The 27,456-nt window shown below is 39.8% G+C and overlaps 1 protein-coding gene across 11 annotated transcripts in view; it reads right to left on the bottom strand.

Moving 5' to 3' along the window:
* The window catches only part of shank3a (SH3 and multiple ankyrin repeat domains 3a), a 253,618-nt gene that overhangs the window by 101,150 nt on the left and 125,012 nt on the right, over positions 1-27,456 (bottom strand). For 10 of the 11 annotated variants that reach the window (XR_009204503.1, XM_058388450.1, XM_058388454.1 and 7 more), the window contains one exon: positions 142-250. Coding sequence is in view for 10 of the 11 variants with exons in the window: in XM_058388450.1 (XP_058244433.1) it covers positions 142-250 (109 nt within the window). In the remaining variant the exon portion in view is untranslated. Of the gene's footprint in view, positions 1-141; positions 251-2,827; positions 2,995-27,456 lie in introns of those variants that run through there. The other variant, XM_058388457.1, reaches the window with a different exon arrangement.

Below are 27,456 nucleotides of genomic sequence, written 5' to 3'. Positions count from 1 at the left end.
TTGAAACCATTTGACCCTAATTCCTCTGTAAAGCATGTCTCCTTTGTTACTGAAACAAAAAATGCTGTAAGAAGTGATCCACAACTGAAGCGTACAGCTGAAAGACCTCTCATCCCATATAACGAGGATTATATGACTCACCCCCGGTCTCTGGGTCGTGGAAATTTGGGTCGAGGCCTTTCTCCAGAAACTTTGACACCTTCTCAGTATTCCTTTGCTGAACATACTCCATAAACTTCTTCAAGTTAGCCTGTTAGGAAGGAAGATAGAGAGGTTAGACGACTGCATCTACATGTCTATGTTGAATAATGCAACACGGGATAAGATCAAAGGTATGCAGAAGAGTTATGCATAATCCCTGGAAGAAGGGTAAATGAATCACACAAGCATGTACGGATGCAATTCCAGTTCCACACAAATGTGAACCTTACTAACAGAAAAAAAACTACATTTGAACACTACACCGATCAGGCATAACATTATGACCGGTGAAGTGAATAACACTGATGATCTCCTCATCATGGCACCTGTTAGTGGGTGGGATATATTAGGCAGCAAGTGAACATTTTGTCCTCAAAGTTGATGTGTTAGAAGCAGGAAAAATGGACAAGCGTAAGGATTTGAGCGAGTTCGATGAAGGGACAAATTGTGATGGCTAGATGACTGGATCAGAGCATCTCCAAAACTGCAGCTCTTGTGGGGTGTTCCCGGTCTGCAGTGGTCAGTATCTATCAAAAGTGGTCCAAAGAAGGAACAGTGGTGAACCGGTGACAGGGTCATGGGCGGCCAAGGCTCACTGATGCACGTGGGGAGTGAAGGCTGGCCCGTGTGATCCGATCCAACAGACGAGCTACTGTTGATCAAACTGCTGAAGAAGTTAATGCTGGTTCTGATAGAAAGGTATCAGAATACACAGTGCATGATGGGTCAGGGCTGCAAAAGGAGGACCAACACAATATTAGGCAGGTGGTCATAATGTTATGCCTGATCAGTGTATATAAAGGAGGGTCCATTACAAAATGGATAAAAGACATAGACAGACAGGAAGCCGGATGAGTAATCCAGAAGGGACAAAGAGGATTGCTACTGAAGCAACCTTAGTAACGATAGCGAGAGCAGGGTGTGAACCAAGGAAGTGACTGTCACACAATCCACTGAAGCATGTGTGCGATAAAGTACTAAATAAAATAAAACTTTTCTAAACCCTTTAAATATGTCGACTGACAAAACCCTGGGGTTTAAACAGAGGCGAGCGCAGGTGCCGTAAATCAGCGCAGATTACCTGAGGCACCATAAAGGACCATGCAGGTGGCCATGGATTTCCCTGAGAAGGCACCTGCAATGTTATTTATGAACAAGCACTGGTGATAACTTGGGAGTTGCTTGAAAAGTTATTACCACCATTTACTTTGATAAGTAAATATGAACATTTACGGAGAAAACTTTTTGTTTTACAACGTTTCTATGAATATATTGCACCAGTACATTAAAAAAAGGGCCTGAGTGTCTACTTTCATCTGAGCTGTGTGTATGAGTACGCACCCAGATAAATACCTTTTGTTTTCAATTATTGTATTTATTTTCTCATGTAGAAGTTCTCATGAATTTGTAGGAAATGTGCAGTCTCCTATAAACGTTTCCACATCCATACGTATGTCACATCCACAATGCATTATTATTATTATTAAATCCATTAATCCATGAGTTTTGAAGGAGGTTAAAAGACAACATGTGCAAACTGATCTGAAGCTTGTGTCCACTACGAGACAATTTCTCAGCCATTGTAAGGGCAAATGTCACACCCCGTAATGCACAACTAGAACAAATCCCTCACAGTTACATTCCACATGAATAATTCAAGCACTCATTTAAGGGATTGCTTATAGTACAAAACAAACAAGAGTGTCCATCTTTAACAGGGTCCTTTCTTTTATTCCCCTACATAAAGCCAGACTGTAAGTGTGGACTAAAAAAACCCTCATGAATCTGCTTTACATGGACATTATCTCAGACTTTCATTGAAGCTGATCGCCTCATATCGGTCAGACCTTAGTGTTAACGCTAAGGTCTGGTCTTTTGCTGCTCCTTCTCATAATCTAATAAACACTACAGGATTAGCCCTAACCTCACTCACTAGCTTACATACAGATACCGTATATTCAGCATAGGGAAAAGAAATGCTGTCGGTCCTCATGTAATCCATTCAATCATGACTTTGTAAAGTTATCATTCATTCATTTGTCTTGATCTGTTCTGTATACACTGCTATACCAAAGTATCAAATGAATGGAGAGAAGCCTGCGTCACAAACCCAAGGACAGACCCCTGAAATGTTCAGCTCAGACAGACAGCAGCAGCAAAAGCAGCGTGCGTGTGTGTGTGTGTGTGTGTGTGTGTGTGTGAGAGAGAGAGAGAGAGAGACTGCAAGGCATAAGGAAGGTAAAGTCATAACCTCTTGTGCAGCACTTTACAATCTGAAAATAATGAAGCCACACAAGGACATGAAGACACAATGTAGGGACTCATGTGCAGACAGATCCTCAAAGTGTATTTATCGAAACTAACATATCCTAAATGCTGTATCATATCACATCAGATCGGGTAATATGCAATTATTTTTCTCTCTAGAATAAACTGTTGGACTTGAATCATTTTACTTGATGGTAAATTAACTGCACTGTTCCACAATTTCCCATCTTACTGACTGTTATATAACTTCAGTCCTACAACACAGATTGACAGACAGACAGACAGACACACACACACACACACCAAATAAAAAAAAAAAGAAAAAGAAAAAGGAAAGAAAAAGCTGTGGGTTTCTCACCATGTGCTGAGGTACACGCTCTGCAGTCCCTGATTTCACTTTGATAGTATCCTGCACATCACAATCCTTGAACCTTTATCCAGCTCTACCACTATCGAGTCCGAGTGACTCACACAAGCTCTCACGCACTCCAACACTTCCTCCATCCGCACTGTGAGGGACACAAACTCTGTGGAGCTCCCTCTCCCACTTTCTCTCTCTGAGCCACTCAAGCTGTTGTTATGGAGATGTGATACAAAAGAAAAGATAGCCGTCACATCGGGTGAGTGGAGTCCTGTGTGTGTGTGTGAGTGTGTGTGTGTGTGTGTGTGTGAGTGAGTACTACTGAAGCAAGTTGCAGACACAGTGTGAAAAAAAATCAGGTTTCATTATCATATCAGGGTACGTCTCTGCCCTTTCCCGACTCTGACTCACAAGAATGAACAATTACAGACTCTCCTCAAACCCAAACACTTCTACAAAACAGTTCTCATCTCCCGAAGTCCCATCTGCACTGGCGTTTACTGACCCAGCTCCAGGTGCAAACACACTTCACTGATCACACACACACACACACACACACTCACACACACACACAGATCAGTGACATGGAAGCTGGAGCACACTGACTCTTTATTTTATGTTACATTACTTCTCTTTAGTGCAGTGATTTTGTGTATTTTGTTATTTATTCTTTAACCCGTCAAAGTTTGGCACGAATGTAGCGATGGAACCACACTAGCTAAAACACATGCCAGCAGATCAAGACACAGATAACATGAGCTTCTTTTAAAATATAAAAATAGGGAGAAACTCCCCAAGACCTCCCATTAATCACTAGCAGCTATCACGATTTCTCAAGACAACAAGATAAGCAACTTCATCTGGACCTCTTTCGTGTCTTATCATGGAGTGTGATGATGTTTAATGTATCGAATACAATTTATATATATATATATACTCACTCAAATCCTTACGCTTGTCCATACAATGTGACACTGGTCTTAGAAAATCAAAAAGTATTTTGCTTTAATCACATCTGCAGACATTTTCAGAGCAGATGTTATGACCACATGTGTGTGGTCATCCTAATAGATTATGCCCATACTAAATATTTTGTGAATCCATCTCCTTAGTCATATTTCAGCAAGTCTTTCATTATGGTTCTTTAGATAAGACTACAGTTCAGGTAGAGGGTGGAATAGATAATTGAAGTAATGGATTTTCGTTTTTATTAGCCTATTATGCAGCATGTAATTAAGGTCATAATTATTGGCATATTTTCATGAAGGTACATTTATCTTTGTTCGTTGAACGATGCCTTTATCCAAACTGTCTTTAATGAAGCAGAATACAATTTTAGGATATAGATACTGTAGAGGAGCAGACAAGAGTTAAAAAGCTGATAGAGACTTTTACTCTGATGTGAGATTTACACTGTCAGCCTTCTGGTCAGAAGCAAGAAGCCACTGAAACCACTTTGACATGTTTGACATGGGGAAATAAGTATTTATCAGACACTATTTAAAACAAACATACATAGTTTAAGTGCATATATCCAGTTCAGATTAATACACATTATAACACACATATTTATAAATAAGTATAAAACACTATGTATCAATAAGCATCAACAATGATATATATTCAAAAATGATAGGGAGGAAGTGTTCAGATGCTAGACAGTAATCAAACATCCCTGCACTCTAATCCATGTTTTTGTTCATGCAGCAGTGTACATCTATGCAGTGTCTGCACTGGACACAATACATCACCTGTAACTACCTCATCTGCGCATAGCTACCTCATCTACACCTAACCATCTCATCTAAGGATTACTACCTCATCTATGCATAACTACCTCAAATGTGTATAACTACCTCATCTATGCATAACTCCCTCATCTGAGGAAACTACCTAATCTACGCATAACTACCTCATCTGAGAATAACTACCTCATCTATGCATAACTCCCTTATCTGAGGATAACTACCTCATATGTGTATAACTACCTCATCTATGCATAACTATTTCATCTAAGGATAACTACCTCATCTGTGCATAGCTATCTCATCTGAGGATAACTACCTCATGTAAGCATATCTCCCTCATTTGAGGATAACTACCTAATCCACGCATCACTACCTCATCTGTGTATAACTATTTCATCTAAGAATAACTACCTCATCTGTGCATAACTATCTCATCTGAGGATAACTACCTCATCAATGCATAACTATCACATTTGAGGATAACTCCCTCACCTATGCATAACTATCTCATCTAAGAATAACTACCTCATCTGTGCAGAACTATCTCATCTGAGGATAACTATCTCATCAATGCATAACTATCTCATTTGAGGATAACTCCCTCACCTATGCATAACTATCTCATCTGAGGATAACTACCTCATCAATGCATAACTATCTCATCTGAGGATAACTACCTCATCAATGCATAACTATCTCATCTGAGGATAACTCCCTCACCTATGCATAACTATCTCATCTGAGGATAACTACCTCATCAATGCATAACTATCTCATCTGAGGATAACTACCTCATCAATGCATAACTATCTCATCTGAGGATAACTCCCTCACCTATGCATAACTATCTCATCTGAGGATAACTACCTCATCAATGCATAACTATCTCATCTGAGGATAACTACCTCATCTATGCATAACTATCTAATTTGAGGATAACTCCCTCACCTATGCATAACTATCTCATCTAAGAATAACTACCTCATCAATGCATAACTATCTCATTTGAGGATAACTACCTCATCAATGCATAACTATCTCATCTGAGGATAACTACCTCATCAATGCATAACTATCTCATTTGAGGATAACTCCCTCACCTATGCATAACTATCTCATCTGAGGATAACTACCTCATCAATGCATAACTATCTCATCTGAGGATAACTACCTCATCAATGCATACCTATCTCATCTGAGGATAACTCCCTCACCTATGCATAACTACCTCGTTCGTGGATAAAGCTGTATACATAACTAAAACTAAAACACAATATACTATATCATAGCTGTACAGTATATAAACACATTCAGGACACATCAGACACCATTCACCACAACTTGTGCTGCATGTTCATTGGAACTGTATCTCATCCAGATGTTTCGCTCGCCTTAATCTAATGACCAGCTGCTACACCCAGACCTAGGCTCCAGCTCGCAATAAACAACTCATGGCGTATATTTCAACAGTCCCAAGGAGCCAGGTGAGAAGTAGAGAGATACAGTGCTCATCACGCTTATCTTATGCAGCTTCACTGTGACCCACAGCAGCCTGGCACTATATCAGCATGTTTCATGAGTAGCTGGGAAGCCAATTACAGAAGAAAAATGAATAGTGGAGATTTGGACCAGGAAACCTGAAAGAACATTTAGCATTTAAATGAATCGATGAACAAATCTTGATAAACACTGCTGAGGTAACATCTACTTAAAAAACAATGCAATGCTTTCACGCGGGAGCAACTCGAGAGCAGACACGTTTTTTTTTCTGTTTGATATATAACCTATTCTTCACACTGCAATAGTCACTTTCTGCCTGTTTCCTGCAGCACCATTAAACATCCAACAAAGTAAAACGGGCTAAAATGCCACTGGTGTTATCCTAACCATGACATTTTTGTTGTGCTTGTTTTTTTTTTTTTATTAGCTTGTTTGCAGGTTACACTTGATCTATTTTAGCATTCAGGATTTAATTCATAGTCGGATCCAAAACTTTTAAAATGTCAGGTTTTTTAAAAAATTATTTAACGCACAACTTAATTAGGAAATTAATTCTGGGTTTTGAATTGAAAAAATTTGAAAAAAAAATAAAAATAAATTTTTTTTAAATAAATAAATAAATAAATAAATAAATAAATAAATAAATAAATAAATAAATAAATAAATAGTGGTTAGCACGTTTGCCTCACACCTCCAGTGTCCTGGGTTCTCCCTGTGCTTGGTGGGTTCCCTCCGGGTGTTCTGGTTTCCTCCCACAGTCCAAAGACATGCTTCTAGGCTGATTGGAGTCTCTAAATTGCCCATAGTGTGTGAGTGACTGAGTGTGTGTGTGTGTGTGTGAGCCTCCGTCCAGGGTGTATCCTGCCTTGATGCCCGATGACACCTGAGATAGGCACAGGCTCCCCGTGACCTGAGTATAGATCAGATAAGTGGTACGGACAATGAAATGAATAAATGAATGAATGAATAAATAAATAAATAAATAAATAAATAAATAAATAAATAAATAAAACAAAACCCCAAACAATCAAACAAACAAACAAAACCCTGTTTGTATTCCATGTCTTGCATTATAACCCTAGTGTGAATAGAAAGCAAAAACCCAACATCAGCAGATTTCAATATACTATTAGAAAAGAAATCACTCATTCTGCCTTTAAATGGAACTCAAATTTTCATTTCAGGACCCCCTTATGAAACCCAGAAGCCATTAAAAAAATTCTTTGTTTAAACAACAACGAAAACAACACACTTCTTGGCTCTTCACTTGTCACTCCTAAGAGAGACGCTCTCTTACAGTCTCCACAGAAAAACCCTACAGCTGAGTGTTTGCCGGTCAGAAATGGGTTCCTTTTCAAAACAATTTTTAAAGAAACCTTTAACTCTAATCACTTGAAAGGTTTTTTATGCCTCTTCCACTACAATGTGGAGACGTCTGTCTGTGATTCGCATTAGTGTGAAATCTCCAAAAAGAAAGAAAGAAAGAAAGTAAGAAATAAAGAAAGAAAGAAAGAAAGAAGTGCAATATTTGTGAGATTTATTTGAAATGACCATTATTACTTGCAGCGGAATGGATCAGATTGTGGAAATAATCCCAGCGGGTAACACAGCTTCTTTCAAATCGCTTCCTTTCACTTTTACTGCCACGGTTTTACTGACACTTTCTGTACAGGATCTTTATCGATTTTGGCATTTACTACACCGATCAGGGCATTTACTACACCGATCAGGCATAACATTATGAGCAGTGAGAGGTGAAGTGAATAAGACTGATGATCTCCTCATCATGGCACCTGTTAGTGGGTGGGATATATTAGGCAGCAAGTGAACATTTTGTCCTCAAAGCTGATGTGTTAGAAGCAGGAAAAATGGACAACAGAAAGGATTTGAGCGAGTATGACGAAGGGCTAAATTGTGATGTCTAGACCACTGGATCAGAGCATCTCCAAAACTGCAGCTCTTGTGGGGTGTTCCCAGTCTGTAGTGGTCAGTATCTATCAAACGTGGTCCAAGGAAGGAACAGTGGTGAACTGGTGACAGGGTCATGGATGGCCAAGGCTCACTGATGCACGTGGGGAGTGAAGGCTGGTCCGTGTGATCCGATCCAATAGACGAGCTACTGTTGATCAAATTGCTGAAGTTAATGCTGGTTCTGATAGAAAGGTGTCAGTGCATGATGGGTCAGGGCTGTTTTGGCAGTAAAAAGGGAGACCAACACAATATTAGGCAGGTGGTCATAATGTTATGCCTGGTCATTGTGTATGGTACTATAAGGCTTTATCTGCTGAAGTTTGTGTGCATGTGCAGTGTGCTTTAAACTAAGCTGAGTCATGCTTTTTATACTCGCTGCCAAAATCTGGAAAAATAAACTGGAAATAAAAGAAGAACATCAATCTGACAATTTGGGATGACATAATAATTGAGTAGGCAACAATGGAAAAGCTCTCTGCCACACTGAAAAATTCTAGCAACAGATTTCCTCCAGCGAGACCACATAACCAATACCAAGCATAATATTCACAAAGACACTGAACTAAATTACATACACACCATATGCAGGAACCAGCTGTACATCGTCATTTATTTCCACTTCTATTTTAACCCCTACCCTCTGTATCCATTCTTTCTTCTTCACCCTCCAACCATCCGATATGCATCATGTCCCTGTTATCTGTTATGTCTTACACACATCTATAACCTATAATAAGCTTTATCTACCAGTTAAAAGAAATCTCAGTGGTCCTACAAAAAAATTCAAACACACTTCAGCCAGCAAGGAGTGTTCAGAGCATTTTAAGGTGTTTCCTCATAAAACTGTCTTTTGAGTGTTCAGACTTGCAGCTAATCCACCCTGAGAAGCTCTTGAGCCGGAGCATATCAGCTACGCATTAAGTGAAAGGCAAAAATGGTCATAACCTGCAGGCAGACACACATCTGTTCGTGGATGTAACCATGCTTAGCACACTAATCTTATGCTTGGTATTAAATACTGATGCTGCATTTTCTATTTCTATTTTCTTTACATTTGTAATGCACAGGTTCCATAAAAATTCAAAATTGAAAACACTGGAAATGCTTAGAATTTACATTTTAACATTTACTCTGTGAAGCAGAACTGTATATTCACAGCAATGTGTGTTTTGTCAAAGCAAGCACAAATAAACTATTCCTGTAATACGTCGCAGAGCCGCGTCTCACGATTCGCGGCGTCACCGATCTGCGACATTTACATCGGAACCTAACTAATTTGCATCCGCGAATTTTTTCGCCAGGCCCGCGGAATCTTCGAAAAATCCTGCAAAAGTGTTTACGTGGCAATTTATACATTTTCATGCTTTTTAATGCGAAATTATTAAGAAAAAGATTTAGTTTATTAATTTAGTAATATAAATATAAAAGTAAAATAGACAAAATAGCAATATAAATAAAATATAAATGTGATTTTAACGATATCGAATGCCGCCGATATCACGTATGTATAGTATAGCCATTGCGACACGCTATTGGCTGGAAGGGTTGGAAGTAGCCAATCACAGAGCAGTAACAGTTTTACCTAGCTGCTGATTGGCTGGTAGCTACGATGCTTTGTATGTGTTGTATGCGTTCATCCATCATTTTAAGTGACTCCACCGCACGTCCGCGAAACCTCGTCATCCGCGATGGGTCCTGGAACGTAACCTCGCGGATGTGTGAGGTATTACTGTATATGTTGTTCTTATATTCTTCGTTGCATGAGATGGATGAGGCGCTCTCGAATTTAACTGCACAGGCTGTGCTCCATAAAAGTGCAGTAGGACAGGTCTGAAAATATGAGAGCTGTGAGAGTTGTGCTAGTGCTGAAACGGCGAGATAAGACGTCACTTTGCTGGACACTATAAAGCGATAAAGGAGCTTCTAGTGAGAGGAGGACACGGATAAGGAGGATAAGGAAAGAGGGATCAGGATGAGGAGAGGACTGACTGATGATGATGCCAAAAGCAACGAAAGAGAGAAAGAGAGAGAGAGATGGGGGAGGGGGTTAAACAGCAGACGTGGTAATTAAGACACAGTGGATCCCAGCTGCATCAAACATCTGGAGCAAAGAGCACATGTGTGTATATGGGCAAAAATGAATAGATTTCATTAAAGCATACCAAGCTTTTCAATCATGCTTAAAGAAGTATTTAAGGAAAGAAAAAACGTGTTTTTATTAATGTTGTCTAAAGCACTAAAGGGAAAATTTCCCATAGGTGTTCACTGGGGTCGACATCTAGCGACTGTGAAGATGCTAAACTCTTCATTGCACCCTTGTGACTTGTGTATGAGACATTTATACTAGGACAGTCCACTCCCATCGGGTTAAAGGTGATCATTCAGAGGAACTTTGTATTGATTTGCTGTGACTCTTCCCTCCACAGCATAACACTGTATTTCCCTTCCATTTGTCACCTGTCTGTATGTGTACATGTGTGTATGCCTGCGGGACAAATCAAACAGAAGTGGATTCTAACCCACAAACCAACAGGAGAACATTAACTTTTAGTTAACATGGATTGTAAGAAGTAATTAAGCAAGAAAGAGGAAACAAACAGACCAGAGAAAGAATCGAATAATGTAAGTGTGCACCAAACTGTGTCTGAGAGTTCAGATGCCCGGCTCCCTGTGCTCTGCTTACCAATGAAACAAGGTTATGGCAGTTTTGATGCCCTTAGGGCATTTTCTTGCTGTACCACTAAGCTAAGTGACTCACACACACACACACTCACACACACACACACAGCTGGAACGCAATTACATCAGCCACAAACCTACGGCTGACAGCTTTTCTGGGCTCAAAACCCCTTCTGCTTTATAGACAGAGGGTTGTTGTGAATTATTAAAGAGATTTATTTGATGTTTAATGTAGAGGGATATAAATGAAAGGAAAAAAAAAAGTTATATGACTGATTTATACCAGGCAGAGATAAAGGGGACTTTGATAACGCTAGAACAAGAAAAATAGTAGGAATAAAAAGTAAAAGAATTTCAACAATACATGAAACAATTTTTTTAAAACAATAAATAAATGTATTGAACTATTAACTCTAACATTTATTGGCTAAACACACAGATTATGATATCGACACTGCTATCACAGATCTGCCAATGAAATGGTGACATCTCCAGCTGGCACTTCTAGAAAATATTTTCAGGTGGCAGTACCAGTGAAGGCTGGACACAGCTGCAGGCGGTCAGTGTTTCTCACCTTACCTCGACATGCTCAGTAGGGCAGAACAATAAGGTCAAATTGCTATTATAACTGTATGGTTGAATGGTATGATTATAATATGTTTTGAATTGTATAAAACCCCATGATGTCTCACCATCATAGAGTTAATGCATCTGTCATGTCCAGACGCCCCCGCCCTGTGTGGGGCTTGAACCCGGACCTCCGTGGTGGTGCATATGCCAGCACGCCATGGAGACAGACCCACACACAGGAGTCCAAGAAGCACAGCTTATATTAAAGCAGACAGACAGACATGGGAAAGAACTAACCTAATAACGTAGACTAAATAAAACCTGACTAACAAACATGAAACATGACTTTAACAAGGCCGTAGTATCTGAAACACTGAACACTAAACAATGACCGCCGAGGACAGGTACAAAACGATCCCTATTTATGGGGCTAGACATTAAGGTAAATGGGAAACAGGTGATACAACAGGAAGGAGAACAATGGGAAAGGCGTAGCAAAAAATACACACAAAAAAGCAGGCTTCCAAGGTTCACCTGCCAGCGCCCTCTCTGGGCCTGACAAGGAACTGTCCAGCTATTCCTGACAGCATCAAGTTAAATATTTCAAGAGTTAAAGGTGCAATGCAACCAACAGATCCATTCTTGCTGTACCTTGCTGCATTAGGTACTGAAAAACCTGATGACCTCCAAGTCTCCTTTCTGGTAAATTGAGGTTCATAACAACAAAAAAGACTGGAATCAATGTTAAGTTGCCAGCAAAAAAAGCCTTCAACACCTTGAACACCTTAGATACAATTTCTTCTTGAAGGCTGAACAGATGAATGATAAGGGGCTACTGCAATCTCCACAGATGTAGGGAGTTTCTTTAGGGGAGTCAACAGGCAGGCTTTTGAGAATGTGCCTATGGTAATAAGTAAAGCTCAAGTAGTGGAATGCGGGTCAATCAGGACAGGCAGAACCTGTGGATACTTACAGGAATTTCTCCTGAGGTTTTAAACTGACTGCAGATAGTTTTATTTTGGTTAGTTTTGTACTAAAGCCAGCTTATGTAGCTCCTCACCAGTGGGGCAATGTGCTTCATGCATGGATGCCTGAATGAAAAACTAAAAGATAAGATGGTCAAGGGTTGGACCCGAGGAAAAAGACACTGGACAAATAGCTGGAATAAGCTGGGTTTTGGAAGTGAGCTTTAATAACCTCTGTCTTTCTTCACTGACTTCTCATCGAACCAGACACACCAACCTGGTAAGGAGGTTTATTCTGTCTTGTAGGTCTGGAAGATGTTATCACTATACATGATAAATCAGGCTTGAAGAAAGCTGATAATGTGGCACACTTATAACCTAAAGGTGCAACACAGGTGCTAATAAACTCAGTTTTACATTAAAAGCATTGAAAACAGTTAGTAAAGTATAAATAACTGTCTGTGAGTTTATACTTCCTTTTTTTATACAGAGTTGGTGGCTTTGAGATAAATCGTAGGCCAATTTGCTTCCAGTAATACAGTATCTTAATTTTTGGAACTAAGTGATAAGCTTTACTTGTAACTGTGCCACCATGCTTACAGCATTTTTTGTATTTGGAATCGAATCTTGTCATTTTTTTTTTACTTGGGTAAAGTAAAACAGCAGGCGAGAGTAAAGAAAATTGTGATAGACATCAGGGACTTCAAACTGCCCCTCACTTAATGAGAGAGTGGAGTGTTTTCGGAGATTGAAATTCAACCTGGCCTGATGGATCTGGACATAACGCTCTATCTTCGATGTGGACGTCCTGAAAGAAAAAGAAGGTGAGCTAAGGACGAGGGGTATGTGCTAATTATACGTTAACGATAGATTCATCAAAATCAGTGCTGAAACAAACATAACACAGGGATCACGGGGATTAGAATTTTCTGTGCATCATTCATATATACTGTATGAAGTGTAAGAGGTTCTCCTCAGGCAATTCCTCCCCCAGGCAACACCTCGATGACTATGGGAAGGAGGATGGAAATGTTCTTTGAGCGACTCTTGGCTAAATGGAGATTGTCCAGTCTTATGGTGAGTTTAATGAAGTCTGAGAAGGTGAGTTAATCATCCTTGCAACTGAGACCTCACTGAGACCTTGGCGGAAGCCAGTTTTAACGCAGGTCCATTTAGTCTGTTCTCAGCTGCCAAGGTGCAGAATGTCAGGGCATAATCAACAGCGGGATTCTCTCCCTGCCTGAGGGACAATAATTACTCAACAGCATCCTTCCATGATAACTCTCCTCATTAACACAACACCTCACCGAACATTTCGTAAAACTGTCTGATCTCCTGACTCCATACTGCTGTGGCGCATTCGAATACCCATCTGCTAAAATGTAATATTGTTACAAAACTGATATATCCGTACCGGCTTTTAATGTCTGGTTTCCTGCTGAATGGAGACACTGATAAGGGCATGGATTTCTGTGTCATTTTTCTGACATATACAATAGAGTAAGACTACATTAGCAGCCTTGGTATTATCTGCTGATAGACTAAACCCACACAGAGATTCAAACTGTGTAGCTCACAAAGGATTTTACATTACGGGAGGTCTGGAATTCAATTTATTGTTACGTCTATCATTATTTTTCTTAATTGGGGATGACTATGTTTTATAATAGCCTCTTTTCCGTTATATCTGAAAAGTCCTGAGTACTGTGTAGCTGTTTCAATTGCATTTCTACCTGGACTAGCGTTAAACACCTACTAGCAATCTGACACAGCATTCTTATCACAGTTAGATAGCTCATGCTGGGTGCAACGTAACCAGCTGGTTGAGATTTGACCAAAGATTTGGGGACACCTGACCATCACACCCAAACTTCCTTACTGCCGCAATGTTGGAATCATGCGATTATATAGGATGCATTTGTATGCTAGCTTTAAGATTTCCCTTCACGCTATTCCAGCTTGACAATGCCTCTGTGCACAAAACAAGCTCCATGAAGACATGGTTTGCCAAGGTATAGGTGAAGGACTGATTAGTGACCTTGTTAGAGCCCTGACCTCGACCCTATTTAACTTCTTTGGGACGAACTGGAACACCTACTGCACTTCCTCACCCAACATCAGTGCCAGATCTGACTAATGCTCTCGAATGAATCATTAATCCCTACAAACAACACCATAAAATCTAGTGGAAAGCCTTCCTTAAAGAGTATATATAGTCTGATATAGCTCTTATCACTTCTTGCACTGCATGACACTTTCTCAGACCTACCAACAGTGCTCGACTGGTCCAGCCATCTCTCAGGGTACAAGGTAGGTATACATCAAGACTCTTTTCTGTTCTGGCACTGAGGTGATGGAATGAACTTCCCTTAGATGTCCGAACAGCTGAGTCACTGGCTGTCCTCCCAACAGAGTTTTAGACTGATGGTATCCTAAGTCTGTGACCTAATGAACCAGTGTTAATGTATTCATTGATAAAGACTTCAAAGCACTTTTCTATGTCACTCTGGATAAGGGTGTCTGCCAAATGCCAGAAATGTAAATGTAAATGCAAAGTGGGGACCGGCATTGCACTGGGATGTTATCTTTCTTTCCTTTTTGTTGCAATCCCTATTTCAATTACTAACCCTTCATATCCTCAGTTAACAAAATGGATAGCAACAGCAACAGCTACCGCATCTTTTGCTACATTTACACAAGCATTCAGTTACAAATTTCCTGCCTATGTAGTCCACATTCACATTTGTAAATGACTACTGAATGTTCTTAGCATGAAAGAACCCTCATGTGCACCTTTCCAAATCAATAATATCATTATCTATATGCCATAAACAACAACAAAGCATCCATGCTTCAAGACGATCCATTACTGTAATAATAATATAATGGACAAACTATCATCATACAGAGATGACTTGCTTCGAATGTCAGCTGAAGGTGGTTTTATAATCAGTGCAAAATTAACCAGCAAGTTCTGTGCAGGAAATCTTACCCAATATTCTGCTCTGTCCACACAAATCTGCACTAGAAAGTCAGATATTCAACTCTCAATACACTGCATCACATACATTAATGTAATAGTATAACACTCATGCTGCTTCAGTCACAAAGACTTTTAACAAATCACTAGAACCGGCTCAAAATCATTCTAATCTACTGTACCTGTGCTAAAACCTCAGACAGTGATCAGATTGACCTGATGAATTCACAGTCACACTGCCTGTGATTAAAGGTATATGAGAATCATGAATATACACCAATCTGCCTTAACATTATGAGCACCGACAGGTGAAGTAAATAAGACTGATGATCTCCTCATCATGGCACCTGTTAGTGGGTGGGATATATTAGGCAGCAAGTGAACATTTTGTCCTCAAATTTGATGTGTTAGAAGCAGGGCCAAATTGTGATGGCTAGACCACCAGATCAGAGCATCTCCAAAACTGCAGCTCTTGTGGGGTGTTCCCGGTCTGCAGTGGTCAGTATCTATCAAAAGTGGTCCAAGGAAGGAACAGTGGTGAGACAGGGTCATGGGCAGCCAAGGCTCACTGATGCACATTTGGAGTGAAGGCTGGTCTGTGTGATCTGATCCAACAGATGAGCTACTGTTGCTCAAATTGCTGAAGAATTTAATGCTGGTTCTGATGGAAAGGTGTCAGAACACACAGTGCATGATGGGTCAGGGCTGTTATGGCAGCAAAAGAGGGACCAACACAATATTAGGCAGATAGTTATAATGTTATGCCTGATCAGTGCATAATACTAACAACCGTTGTTATGTTCAACTCATAGAGTTGACTCAATCATGAACGAATCATGTACGTGTTGTGTGAGGTAAAAGTTTTACATAAATGTACCTCTGTTTGATTTCTCTGAGGATTCACTCAGGAGAAAAAATGCTGCTGCCATGGCATGCTGAACAGCTATTAGTTCTATTAATGTTGACCACTATGATGAAGTATGCATTGACCTTTTTAATGGACTAAATGTTAATGCTAATGCACTGTGTCAAATGAGGGTGAGGATATTGTGCCCAACTCAAATATCTGTCTTGTTTTTTATAATTATAGCAGCAATATATCAAGAATGTGCAGCCATCTATTTCCATTAGGCTAATGGTTTATGCTGTACAAAACACCACAGGGTGATACATGTGTAACAGATAGTGTGTGTGTGTGTGTGTGTGTGTATAATCTTTTCCTCACTGACTGGATGTTGTTTTATATATGTGTCCCATTTGGGATTTGAAGATGGTCTCATTACACTGGAGATTTCATTACCGAGCACCAAGCTGTACATTAGTACCGCACAAATTAATCATAATGCTGCACGTTGGTCCTGCATTCTCTCTCTGCATGTGTGTTTATGCGTGTCAGTATGTGTGTATGCACATGGTTCTGATTAATGGCCATATTTTAACCCCTCTCAGTGCTCAGGAGATGAGTTGCCATGGTTACCAGCCAGCAACAAATCATTCACCTTGGTGGTTCACACACACCTGCCTTAGTAGTACGTACTCTTTGTTTGTGATATATGCTTTCTTGATAAAAAAACACACACACACACACAAAGAAAGAAAGAAAGAAAGAAAGAAAGAAAGAAAACAAGAAAGAAAGAAAGAATAGCTGTGCAATCACCATGTAGCTACATACAATGACCAAGCATAACATTATGACCACCTGCCTAATATTGTGTTGGTCCCCCTTTTGCCACCAAAACAGTCCTGGCCCATCATGCACTGTGTATTCTGACACCTTTCTTTCAGAACTAGCATTAACTTCTTCAGCAATTTAAGCAACAGTAGCTCATCTGTTGGATCGGATCACACGCGCCAGCCTTCACTGCCCACATGCATCAGTGAGCCTTGGCCGCCCATGACCCTGTCACCAGTTCACCACTGTTCCTTCCTTGGACCACTTCAGACCGGGAACACTCCACAAGAGCTGCAGTTTTGGAGATTCTCTGATCCAGTCGTCTAGCCATCACAATTTAGCCCTTGTCAAACTCTCTCAAATCCTTACACATTTTTCCTGCTTCTAACACATCAACTTTGAGGACACAAAACGTTCACTTGCTGCCTAATATATCCCACCCACTAACAGGTGCCATGATGAGGAGATCATCAGTGTTATTCACTTCACCTCTCACTGCTCATAATGTTATACCTGATCCGTGTATGTCTTATAGTCATCAACAATGATTGGCATCAAACAAACCAACATTTTAGTCATCAATATAGATACTTGAACAAATCTCATGAGATCTACTTTGTAAACCGCGTTTCTTAGTATGTAGGAGGTAAAACCAATAGATCTCTCTCTGGAAACTTCAGGTATTACGTATAACTTTCATGAGACCCGCTATCTGAACTGAAGCACTGTGTGTTACTTCCTGTGCTTTATCTCAGTCAGGGTCATGACAGATCCAGAGACTATCCCAGGAACATTGGGTGCCAGGCATAATCAAACCTTGAATGGGGGAAACAGTCATAGGCATCATAGTCAGTTAAACTAGGAGCATGTTTTTGGGAGAAACCAGAGAACCTGGATATAACACACACAGACACTGAGAACATGAGCTCTCTCTAATCAACTCTAATGAATTAATTGTACAAATGCTATATTTAGAGAGATATTGATGCATTCTGTACTGTGTATGTGACAAAATCCTGTTCTTTTCTAAGCTTTTTGTAGTGGCCACCTAATATTTACCATGCCTGTGATGAAACCAGGTTCTTCTACATCACACACCAAGCACCTTCCTAAACACACCACTATTCCACAGACTGTAAATGATGCTAGAATAACATCCATCCACAAATCTTTAACAAACCTTCTCCACTGTTACTATACGTCTTAATTATAATGGAACAAAGTGATGTATTATTTCTCTTCTAACAACAGATGGCAAATGAGAACACAGATATTTGGCCATCATGTACCTGGCCATGAGTGCAGCTCAGGCTGACGAGAACTCCTCCAAACCCCTCTCCATGGGCCAATCCTAGCAATTTGGCTTTACTGTCTTGCCATGTTTTGAAATATTTTCATGACCGAACAAACCACTCAAGCTTCATATGTATATAAGCTACTAGCTATGCTACTTAACGTTAGTTAGCATGTCAAGAGAAGAACAAAATCATGGATGAGAAGTGCACACTATTACTGTTGGGTATGTTTTGAACCATAACCAGCTGAAAAATGTTGAAAGTTTTAAAAAAGACGAAAATACCAGTTGAATTAGTAAGGAACAGAAATCCTCTGAGACTCATGAAGCCAGCCAACAACATCATTTCGAACTGCTGCTCAATGCTCCTTCAAATCAATGTGTAGAGCACTGCCTACCCTCTTCTGCATACATGAGCTCTGTGATGGGATAGTGTCGCTGTGATTGACGGGTAAGAGACAGCAATGCCAGACATCACGGCCAATTTTGCCAAAGATGAGGACTCTTCATATCTACTAGTGATGGGACAAATGCTTTTCTGTTGCACATTCACTTCCGATATTTTTCCAGAATGGGAAATTTACTGAAAAACAACAATGCTAGTTCCATTAAAGGCAAACCAGAAAGAAAGAAAGAAAGAAAGAAAGAATAGCTCTATAATCACCACATAGCAGGCATAACATTATGACCACTTGCCTAATATTGTGTTGGCACCTTACACGTCATGCACTGTGTATTCTGACACCTTTCTATCAGAACCAGCATTCGCTTCTTCAGCAATTTCAGCAACAGTAGCTCGTCTGATGGATCAGACCATCCTGATTATCACTGTACTTTTGATTATTACAGCAGGATTTCAGCTACGGGGCTACTGCTCTTGTTCTCTTCATGTCATGTGGTTTATCATCCCAGGTCCTGCTGACATCGGGAGAATTCTGATACAGTGCTTCTCAAAACAAGCACACTTATAAACAATCCCCATAAATTCCCCCACAGGATAAACAGCTAGTATAAGTCTCAATCATCTCAATAAAACAAAGCAGCAATATATTTAGTCCATGCTCCTGGAAAAAGGAAACCCTCCTGACACAACACTAGTACTAATTCAGAACTATTCCACACCTCAAACGACATCAATTCACGAAAATCACCTCATGTACTTCATTTAGCTCTTGACTTATCATACCACAGTGATTATATAGGGAGAATATAAGCATGCAGGATAAAGGTAAAAGGGTTTTCTTTTCTGTAACATTTATACTTCAGGGAACAGCAAAAACAGAACACAAGGAACCCAAAACAAGACTGATGTGATCATAGTGAGAGGGAAAATGTAAGAGTGTTCTGACCTCATGTGCTGGAAAGCGAGCAACTTTCTCTCTGTGTGTTCTCAGCATGCTGGATCAGGAGTGGGCACTCCGATACACACACGGCACACAGATCCTCAGAACCTGCTGACTGACCAACTGACCAACACAAGGCCCAGTCCAACTCTCTCTCTCTCTCTCTCTCTCTCTCTTTCAGCTTCTCACACACATACACACACACACACACTTGAAACAAATTGGGTCATTTGTTCTACAATACCCAGAATACCTAAAGCAAATTCTCCTCACCTGGCTAATGGAAGAAAAAAAAAAAAAAAACAGGACAGGACAGGACAGGACAGGAAATGTAAAGTGTCCAAGGACAGAAGATAAAATCTTATCTGTTTTTATTTGCTGTAGGAATGAACAAATTGCTTTTTTTCATTTTCTATACAACAGTCCATGTTAGTATATGATAGAATGATACCAAAAAGGTGCTGCTATGAGGACAAATCAATCACTGCTACTGACTTACAGCTAATGATGTGCTAAAAATCCCTAATATATATACAGGTCCTTTTGGAGATCTAGAGTCTAGACTGGACAAAAAAACCCAACAAAAAACAAAAAACACATCAGTCAGCATCATACAATCTGTGATTTGAGAGTGTCAAGGTAATGTTTTTGTCGATTCTGTAAAAAAAAGAGGATTATGGATGAAATGAACTGCTTCGGAAGTGTACAAGTGAACGATGTTTATTTTCTCATATGCATCAGGGATTTATAAATATTGAGCATTCCTCTACACTCCACTGCTGTAAAACAACACTCACTTGGCATACAGCTTACTTGAGCACTCCATCTGCACATTGACAGTGTACATTAATTATATTTGTGTGTGTGTGTGTGTGTGTGTGTGTGTGTGTGCATGCACCTGTACATGCCTGTGTACACATGTGCAGAGTCAAAGGGATAAGTATGACTGGAATGCAAACAGTCATCAGATACCGGACAGAAACAAGAGAACAATTGAGGCTGATTCAGCACTGCCTCTAAGCCTCAGACAAACACAACCTGCTGAGCTGATCACTGGCCATTATACCAGCTATAGCTGTGTGTAACCAAATACAACACAAAACTGTTCACAACATCCTCCAGCCATACTTTAAACCAAACACTGTTCAAAACATACCCAACACAGTACACTGAACACTGTTCAAAACATACCCAACACAGCACACTGAACACTGTTCAAAACATACCCAACACAGTACACTGAACACTGTTCAAAACATACCCAACACTGAACACTGTTCAAAACATACCCAACATAGTACACTGAACACTGTTCAAAACATACCCAACACTGTACATTAACACTGTTCAAAACATACCCAACACAGTACACCGAACACTGCTCAAAACATACCCAACACTGTACATTAACACTGTTCAAAACATACCCAACACAGTACACTGAACACTGTTCAAAACATACCCAACACTGAACACTGTTCAAAACATACCCAACACAGTACACCGAACACTGCTCAAAACATACCCAACACTGTACATTAACACTGTTCAAAACATACCCAACACAGTACACTGAACACTGTTCAAAACATACCCAACACTGAACACTGTTCAAAACATACCCAACACTGTACACTGAACACTGTTCAAAACATACCCAACACAGTACACCAAACACTGTTCAAAACATACCCAACACAGTACACTGAACACTTCAAAACATACCCAACACAGTACACTGAACACTGTTCAAAACATACCCAACACAGCACACTGAACACTGTTCAAAACATACCCAACACAGTACACTGAACACTGTTCAAAACATACCCAACACTGAACACTGTTCAAAACATACCCAACACAGTACACTGAACACTGTTCAAAACATACCCAACACTGTACATTAACACTGTTCAAAACATACCCAACACAGTACACCGAACACTGCTCAAAACATACCCAACACTGTACATTAACACTGTTCAAAACATACCCAACACAGCACACTGAACACTGTTCAAAACATACCCAACACTGAACACTGTTCAAAACATACCCAACACTGTACACTGAACACTGTTCAAAACATACCCAACACAGTAAACTGAACACTGTTCAAAACATACACAACACTGTACATTAACACTGTTCAAAACACACCCAACACAGTACACTGAACACTGTTCAAAACATACCCAACACTGAACACTGTTCAAAACATACCCAACACTGTACACTGAACACTGTTCAAAACATACCCAACACTGTACACCGAACACTGCTCAAAACATACCCAACACTGTACATTAACACTGTTCAAAACATAACCAACACTGTACACTGAACACTGTTCAAAACATACCCAACACAGTACACCGAACACTGCTCAAAACATACCCAACACTGTACATTAACACTGTTCAAAACATACCCAACACAGCACACTGAACACTGTTCAAAACATACCCAACACTGAACACTGTTCAAAACATACCCAACACTGTACACTGAACACTGTTCAAAACATACCCAACACAGTAAACTGAACACTGTTCAAAACATACCCAACACAGTACACTGAACACTGTTCAAAACATACCCAACACTGTACATTAACACTGTTCAAAACATACCCAACACAGTACACCGAACACTGCTCAAAACATACCCAACACTGTACATTAACACTGTTCAAAACATACCCAACACAGCACACTGAACACTGTTCAAAACATACCCAACACTGAACACTGTTCAAAACATACCCAACACTGTACACTGAACACTGTTCAAAACATACCCAACACAGTAAACTGAACACTGTTCAAAACATACCCAACACTGTACATTAACACTGTTCAAAACACACCCAACACAGTACACTGAACACTGTTCAAAACATACCCAACACTGTACACCGAACACTGCTCAAAACATACCCAACACTGTACATTAACACTGTTCAAAACATAACCAACACTGTACACTGAACACTGTTCAAAACATACCCAACACAGTACACTGAACACTGTTCAAAACATACCCAACACAGTACACTGAACACTGTTCAAAACATACCCAACACTGAACACTGTTCAAAACATACCCAACACAGTACACTGAACACTGTTCAAAACATACCCAACACTGTACACTGAACACTGTTCAAAACATACCCAACACAGTACACTGAACACTGTTCAAAACATACCCAACACAGCACACTGAACACTGTTCAAAACATACCCAACACAGTATACTGACCACTGTTCAAAACATACCCAACACTGAACACTGTTCAAAACATACCCAACACAGTACAGTGAACACTGTTCAAAACATACCCAACACTGTACATTAACACTGTTCAAAACATACCCAACACAGTACACCGAACACTGCTCAAAACATACCCAACACTGTACATTAACACTGTTCAAAACATACCCAACACAGCACACTGAACACTGTTCAAAACATACCCAACACTGAACACTGTTCAAAACATACCCAACACTGTACACTGAACACTGTTCAAAACATACCCAACACAGTAAACTGAACACTGTTCAAAACATACCCAACACAGTACACTGAACACTGTTCAAAACATACCCAACACTGAACATTGTTCAAAACATACCCAACACTGTACACTGAACACTGTTCAAAACATACCCAACACAGTACACTGAACACTGTTCAAAACATACCCAACACTGTACACTGAACACTTCAAAACATACCCAACACAGTACACTGAACACTGATCAAAACATACCCAACACAGTACACTGAACACTGTTCAAAACATACCCAACACTGTACACTGTTCAAAACATACCCAACACAGTACACTGAACACTGTTCAAAACATACCCAACACTGTACACCAATCACTGTTCAAAACATACCCAACACAGTACACTGAACACTGTTCAAAACATACCCAACACAGCACACTGAACACTGTTCAAAACATACCCAACACAGTACACTGAACACTGTTCAAAACATACCCAACACTGAACACTGTTCAAAACATACCCAACACAGTACACTGAACACTGTTCAAAACATACCCAACACTGAACACTGTTCAAAACATACCCAACACAGTACACTGAACACTGTTCAAAACATACCCAACACTGTACATTAACACTGTTCAAAACATACCCAACACAGTGCACTGAAAACTGTTCAAAACATACCCAACACAGTACACTGAACACTGTTCAAAATATACCCAACACAGTACACTGAACACTGTTCAAAACATACCCAACACAGTACACTGAACACTGTTCAAAACATACCCAACACTGAACACTGTTCAAAACATACCCAACACTGTACATGAACACTGTTCAAAACATACCCAACACTGTACACCAAACACTGTTCAAAACATACCCAACACTGTACACCGAACACTGTTCAAAACATACCCAACACTGTACACCAAACACAGTTCAAAACATACCCAACACTGTACACCAAACACTGTTCAAAACATACCCAACACTGTACACCAAACACAGTTCAAAACATACCCAACACTGTACACCAAACACTGTTCAAAACATACCCAGCACTGTACACCGAACACTGTTCAAAACATACCCAACACTGTACATTAACACTGTTCAAAACATACCCAACAGTGAACACTAAACACTGCTCAAAACATACCCAACACTGTACACTGAACACTGTTCAAAACATACCCAACACTGTACACTGAACACTGTTCAAAACATACCCAACACTGTACACCAAACACTGTTCAAAACATACCCAACACTGTACATGAACACTGCTCAAAACATACCTAACACTGTACACCGAACACTGCTCAAAACATACCCAACATTGTACACTGAACACTGCTCAAAACATACCTAATACTGTACGCCGAACACTGCTCAAAACATACCCAACATTGTACACTGAACACTGCTCAAAACATACCTAACACTGTACGCCGAACACTGCTCAAAACATACCCAACATTGTACACTGAACACTGTTCAAAACATACCCAACACTGTACACTGAACACTGCTCAAAACATACCCAACACTGTACACTGAACACTGTTCAAAACATACCCAACACAGTACACTGAACACTGTTCAAAACATACCCAACACTGTACACTGAACACTGTTCAAAACATACCCAACACAGTACACTGAACACTGTTCAAAACATACCCAACACAGTACACTGAACACTGCTCAAAACATACCCAACACTGTACACCAAACACTGTTCAAAACATACCCAACACAGTACACTGAACACTGTTCAAAACATACCCAACACAGTACACTGAACACTGCTCAAAACATACCCAACACTGTACACCAAACACTGCTAAAAACATACCCAACACAGTACACTGAACACTGTTCAGAACATACCCAACACTGTACAACAAACACTGCTCAAAACATACCCAACACTGTACACCAAACACTGCTAAAAACATACCCAGCACAGTACACTGAACACTGTTCAGAACATACCCAACACTGTACAACAAACACTGCTCAAAACATACCCAACACTGTACACCAAACACTGCTAAAAACATACCCAACACAGTACACTGAACACTGTTCAGAACATACCCAACACTGTACAACAAACACTGCTCAAACATACCCAACACTGTACAACAAACACTGCTCAAAACATACCCAACACTGTACACTGAACACTGCTCAAAACATACCCAACACTGTACACTGAACACTGTTCAAAACATACCCAACACTGTACAACAAACACTGTGCCTACAAAACATACCTAATACTGTTCACCAAACACTGTGTGTACAAAACATACCCAATACTTTGCACCAAACACTGTTCAAAGCACCCCACACTATTCTATAAAACTGTTCAACACATTTTCAACAAAATCAAAAGATCAAAGATCAAAACATACCAAACACCATATACCCATATGCTGTATACATACAGTAACAACGTTTAAAACCAGCACTGCTCATAAAACAGCTCAAACCACTGCCAAAACCTACTGCACTAAGAGCTAATTACTGTGATCCATCAGGTCCTATTATGCACCTTAAATAATTAAATTATTATTAGATGTACTTTACATTCCCAATATTACATAAAAGATAGACACTGATGACACAGAAGATGTACTGTTGAGTGTAAGGAATGGTACAGGTTAATACTATTATTTTGTTTGAGAGTGTTATTTGCCAGTTACTTCATTCAGAATTTCCAGTCCACCATAAACCTTCCAGTAGTTACAGTGTTGTGGCTGTAGATGGCACCTTGTGTGCTGCTCATGAAGTTTAATCAAGAATTAGGTTGATAAAAATTGCACAAAATTTATTAAGTAAAGTTCATGCAGTTACTTAAACCAAGTCATCTTGTGATTTATCAAAAGTGGGAGAACTGTAGGTTTGCTCCTATGAGTCTCCATAGCCTACCATCAGTCTTTAATGACTTTGTTTAAATTAAATTTTACCTTGATTATTAATATGCATAACGTGATTCGCCCATGGAAAATTATTTCACTCAAATCAAATCATTTTTCATATATTTGGATCAAAACAGTAAAGGAGTTTCAATGCAACCGTGCTTTAATCCCAACACTGCAATTCCAACATATCCACATATCAACACTGTTTGCCATATATTGTCCTTACCAGAAAAACTGTTATATTTTATGTATTCAGTGCATAACACGCCCGAAACCAGAACATAATTAATCCCACACTGCCAACAGCAGATTTGACACTGCCCAGAATAAATGAACAATACATTATTAATGAAACATCACATCAATAAATCTACCACTGCATTCGGTTAGCAGATCATCCCAGACTGGCCAGAGAACATGACAGGCATTTCTGCCTGGTTATCTTATCCAGACGTTCCTTAAAAAAAGCTATTTTGATGTCACAAACACATTCTTGTAAGCAGTTGAAGCTCAGGTGATAATGACATCTGACATACTGTGCAGAACATATTGAGTAATACACGCCGTATGTGACACGGATAGCGATGATGTTTCGTGTTAGAGATGCTGACGCATTCCCATACCGGTACTGTAGCCTCACAGTGAGTTACATCTGACTTATCGGTCCATTTTCCAGTAGACTGCTTCACTCAACGCTTGATTGATGGCTCCTGGAGTGATCCATTTGTCTTAATAGGGTTTCAGTAGTGAGACAGAACTGCAGTGGCATGTGTGCTTGAACGTGTATCAAATACACAGAGAGAGACACACATACACAGCAAAACCTCGTTACTGATTTATCACCTACAATATTCATTTCATTCAGTGCTGGCACAAATTAGGAGTTATCAACTCTGGGGATTTTGTTGTACACACACATTGAGATAGAGGAAGAGAGAGCGAGAGATTTGCACTTTCCCAGTCTCTCTCTCCCTCTCTCTCTCTATCTGTCTACAGAAGAGCTTAAAAGCAATTACAGTTCCTCTATATGCTGTATATGGATAATAACAAAAAAATGTCCTGGACTGATTCACCATCACTCAGTAAAAGCAAACAGTGAAAGGAATGATGTACTGCAATGGATCAATCACGACTATATCACAGTGCATGATAATAACTGAATGCAGGTTCGAATTCTCGCAGCCTCAAGCAGGCCAGGTGTGTTCTGAATGAAAAAAGGTTTTAATGACTGAGCCGGCTCTTTCGTACTTACTGCACAGCATTACGGAGGGTTATAAAAAAATATCAATCGACATACAACAAAAAATAATGTTTTCTGAATAGATATCTGATTTTTTTTTTTAGTGTGCTTAGACATTTGTTTTCCGTTGATTTTGTTTATAAGTTATTGTAAGCGATTATAATTTAGAACCGGCAAAGGAGTGGGAAAATGA

Source organism: Hemibagrus wyckioides, linkage group LG04 (assembly GCF_019097595.1).
Source record: "Hemibagrus wyckioides isolate EC202008001 linkage group LG04, SWU_Hwy_1.0, whole genome shotgun sequence".
NCBI classification, from domain to species: domain Eukaryota; kingdom Metazoa; phylum Chordata; class Actinopteri; order Siluriformes; family Bagridae; genus Hemibagrus; species Hemibagrus wyckioides.
The sequence above is the reverse complement of the archived record's forward strand: the minus strand, read 5'-3'. Positions and strand labels throughout refer to the sequence as shown.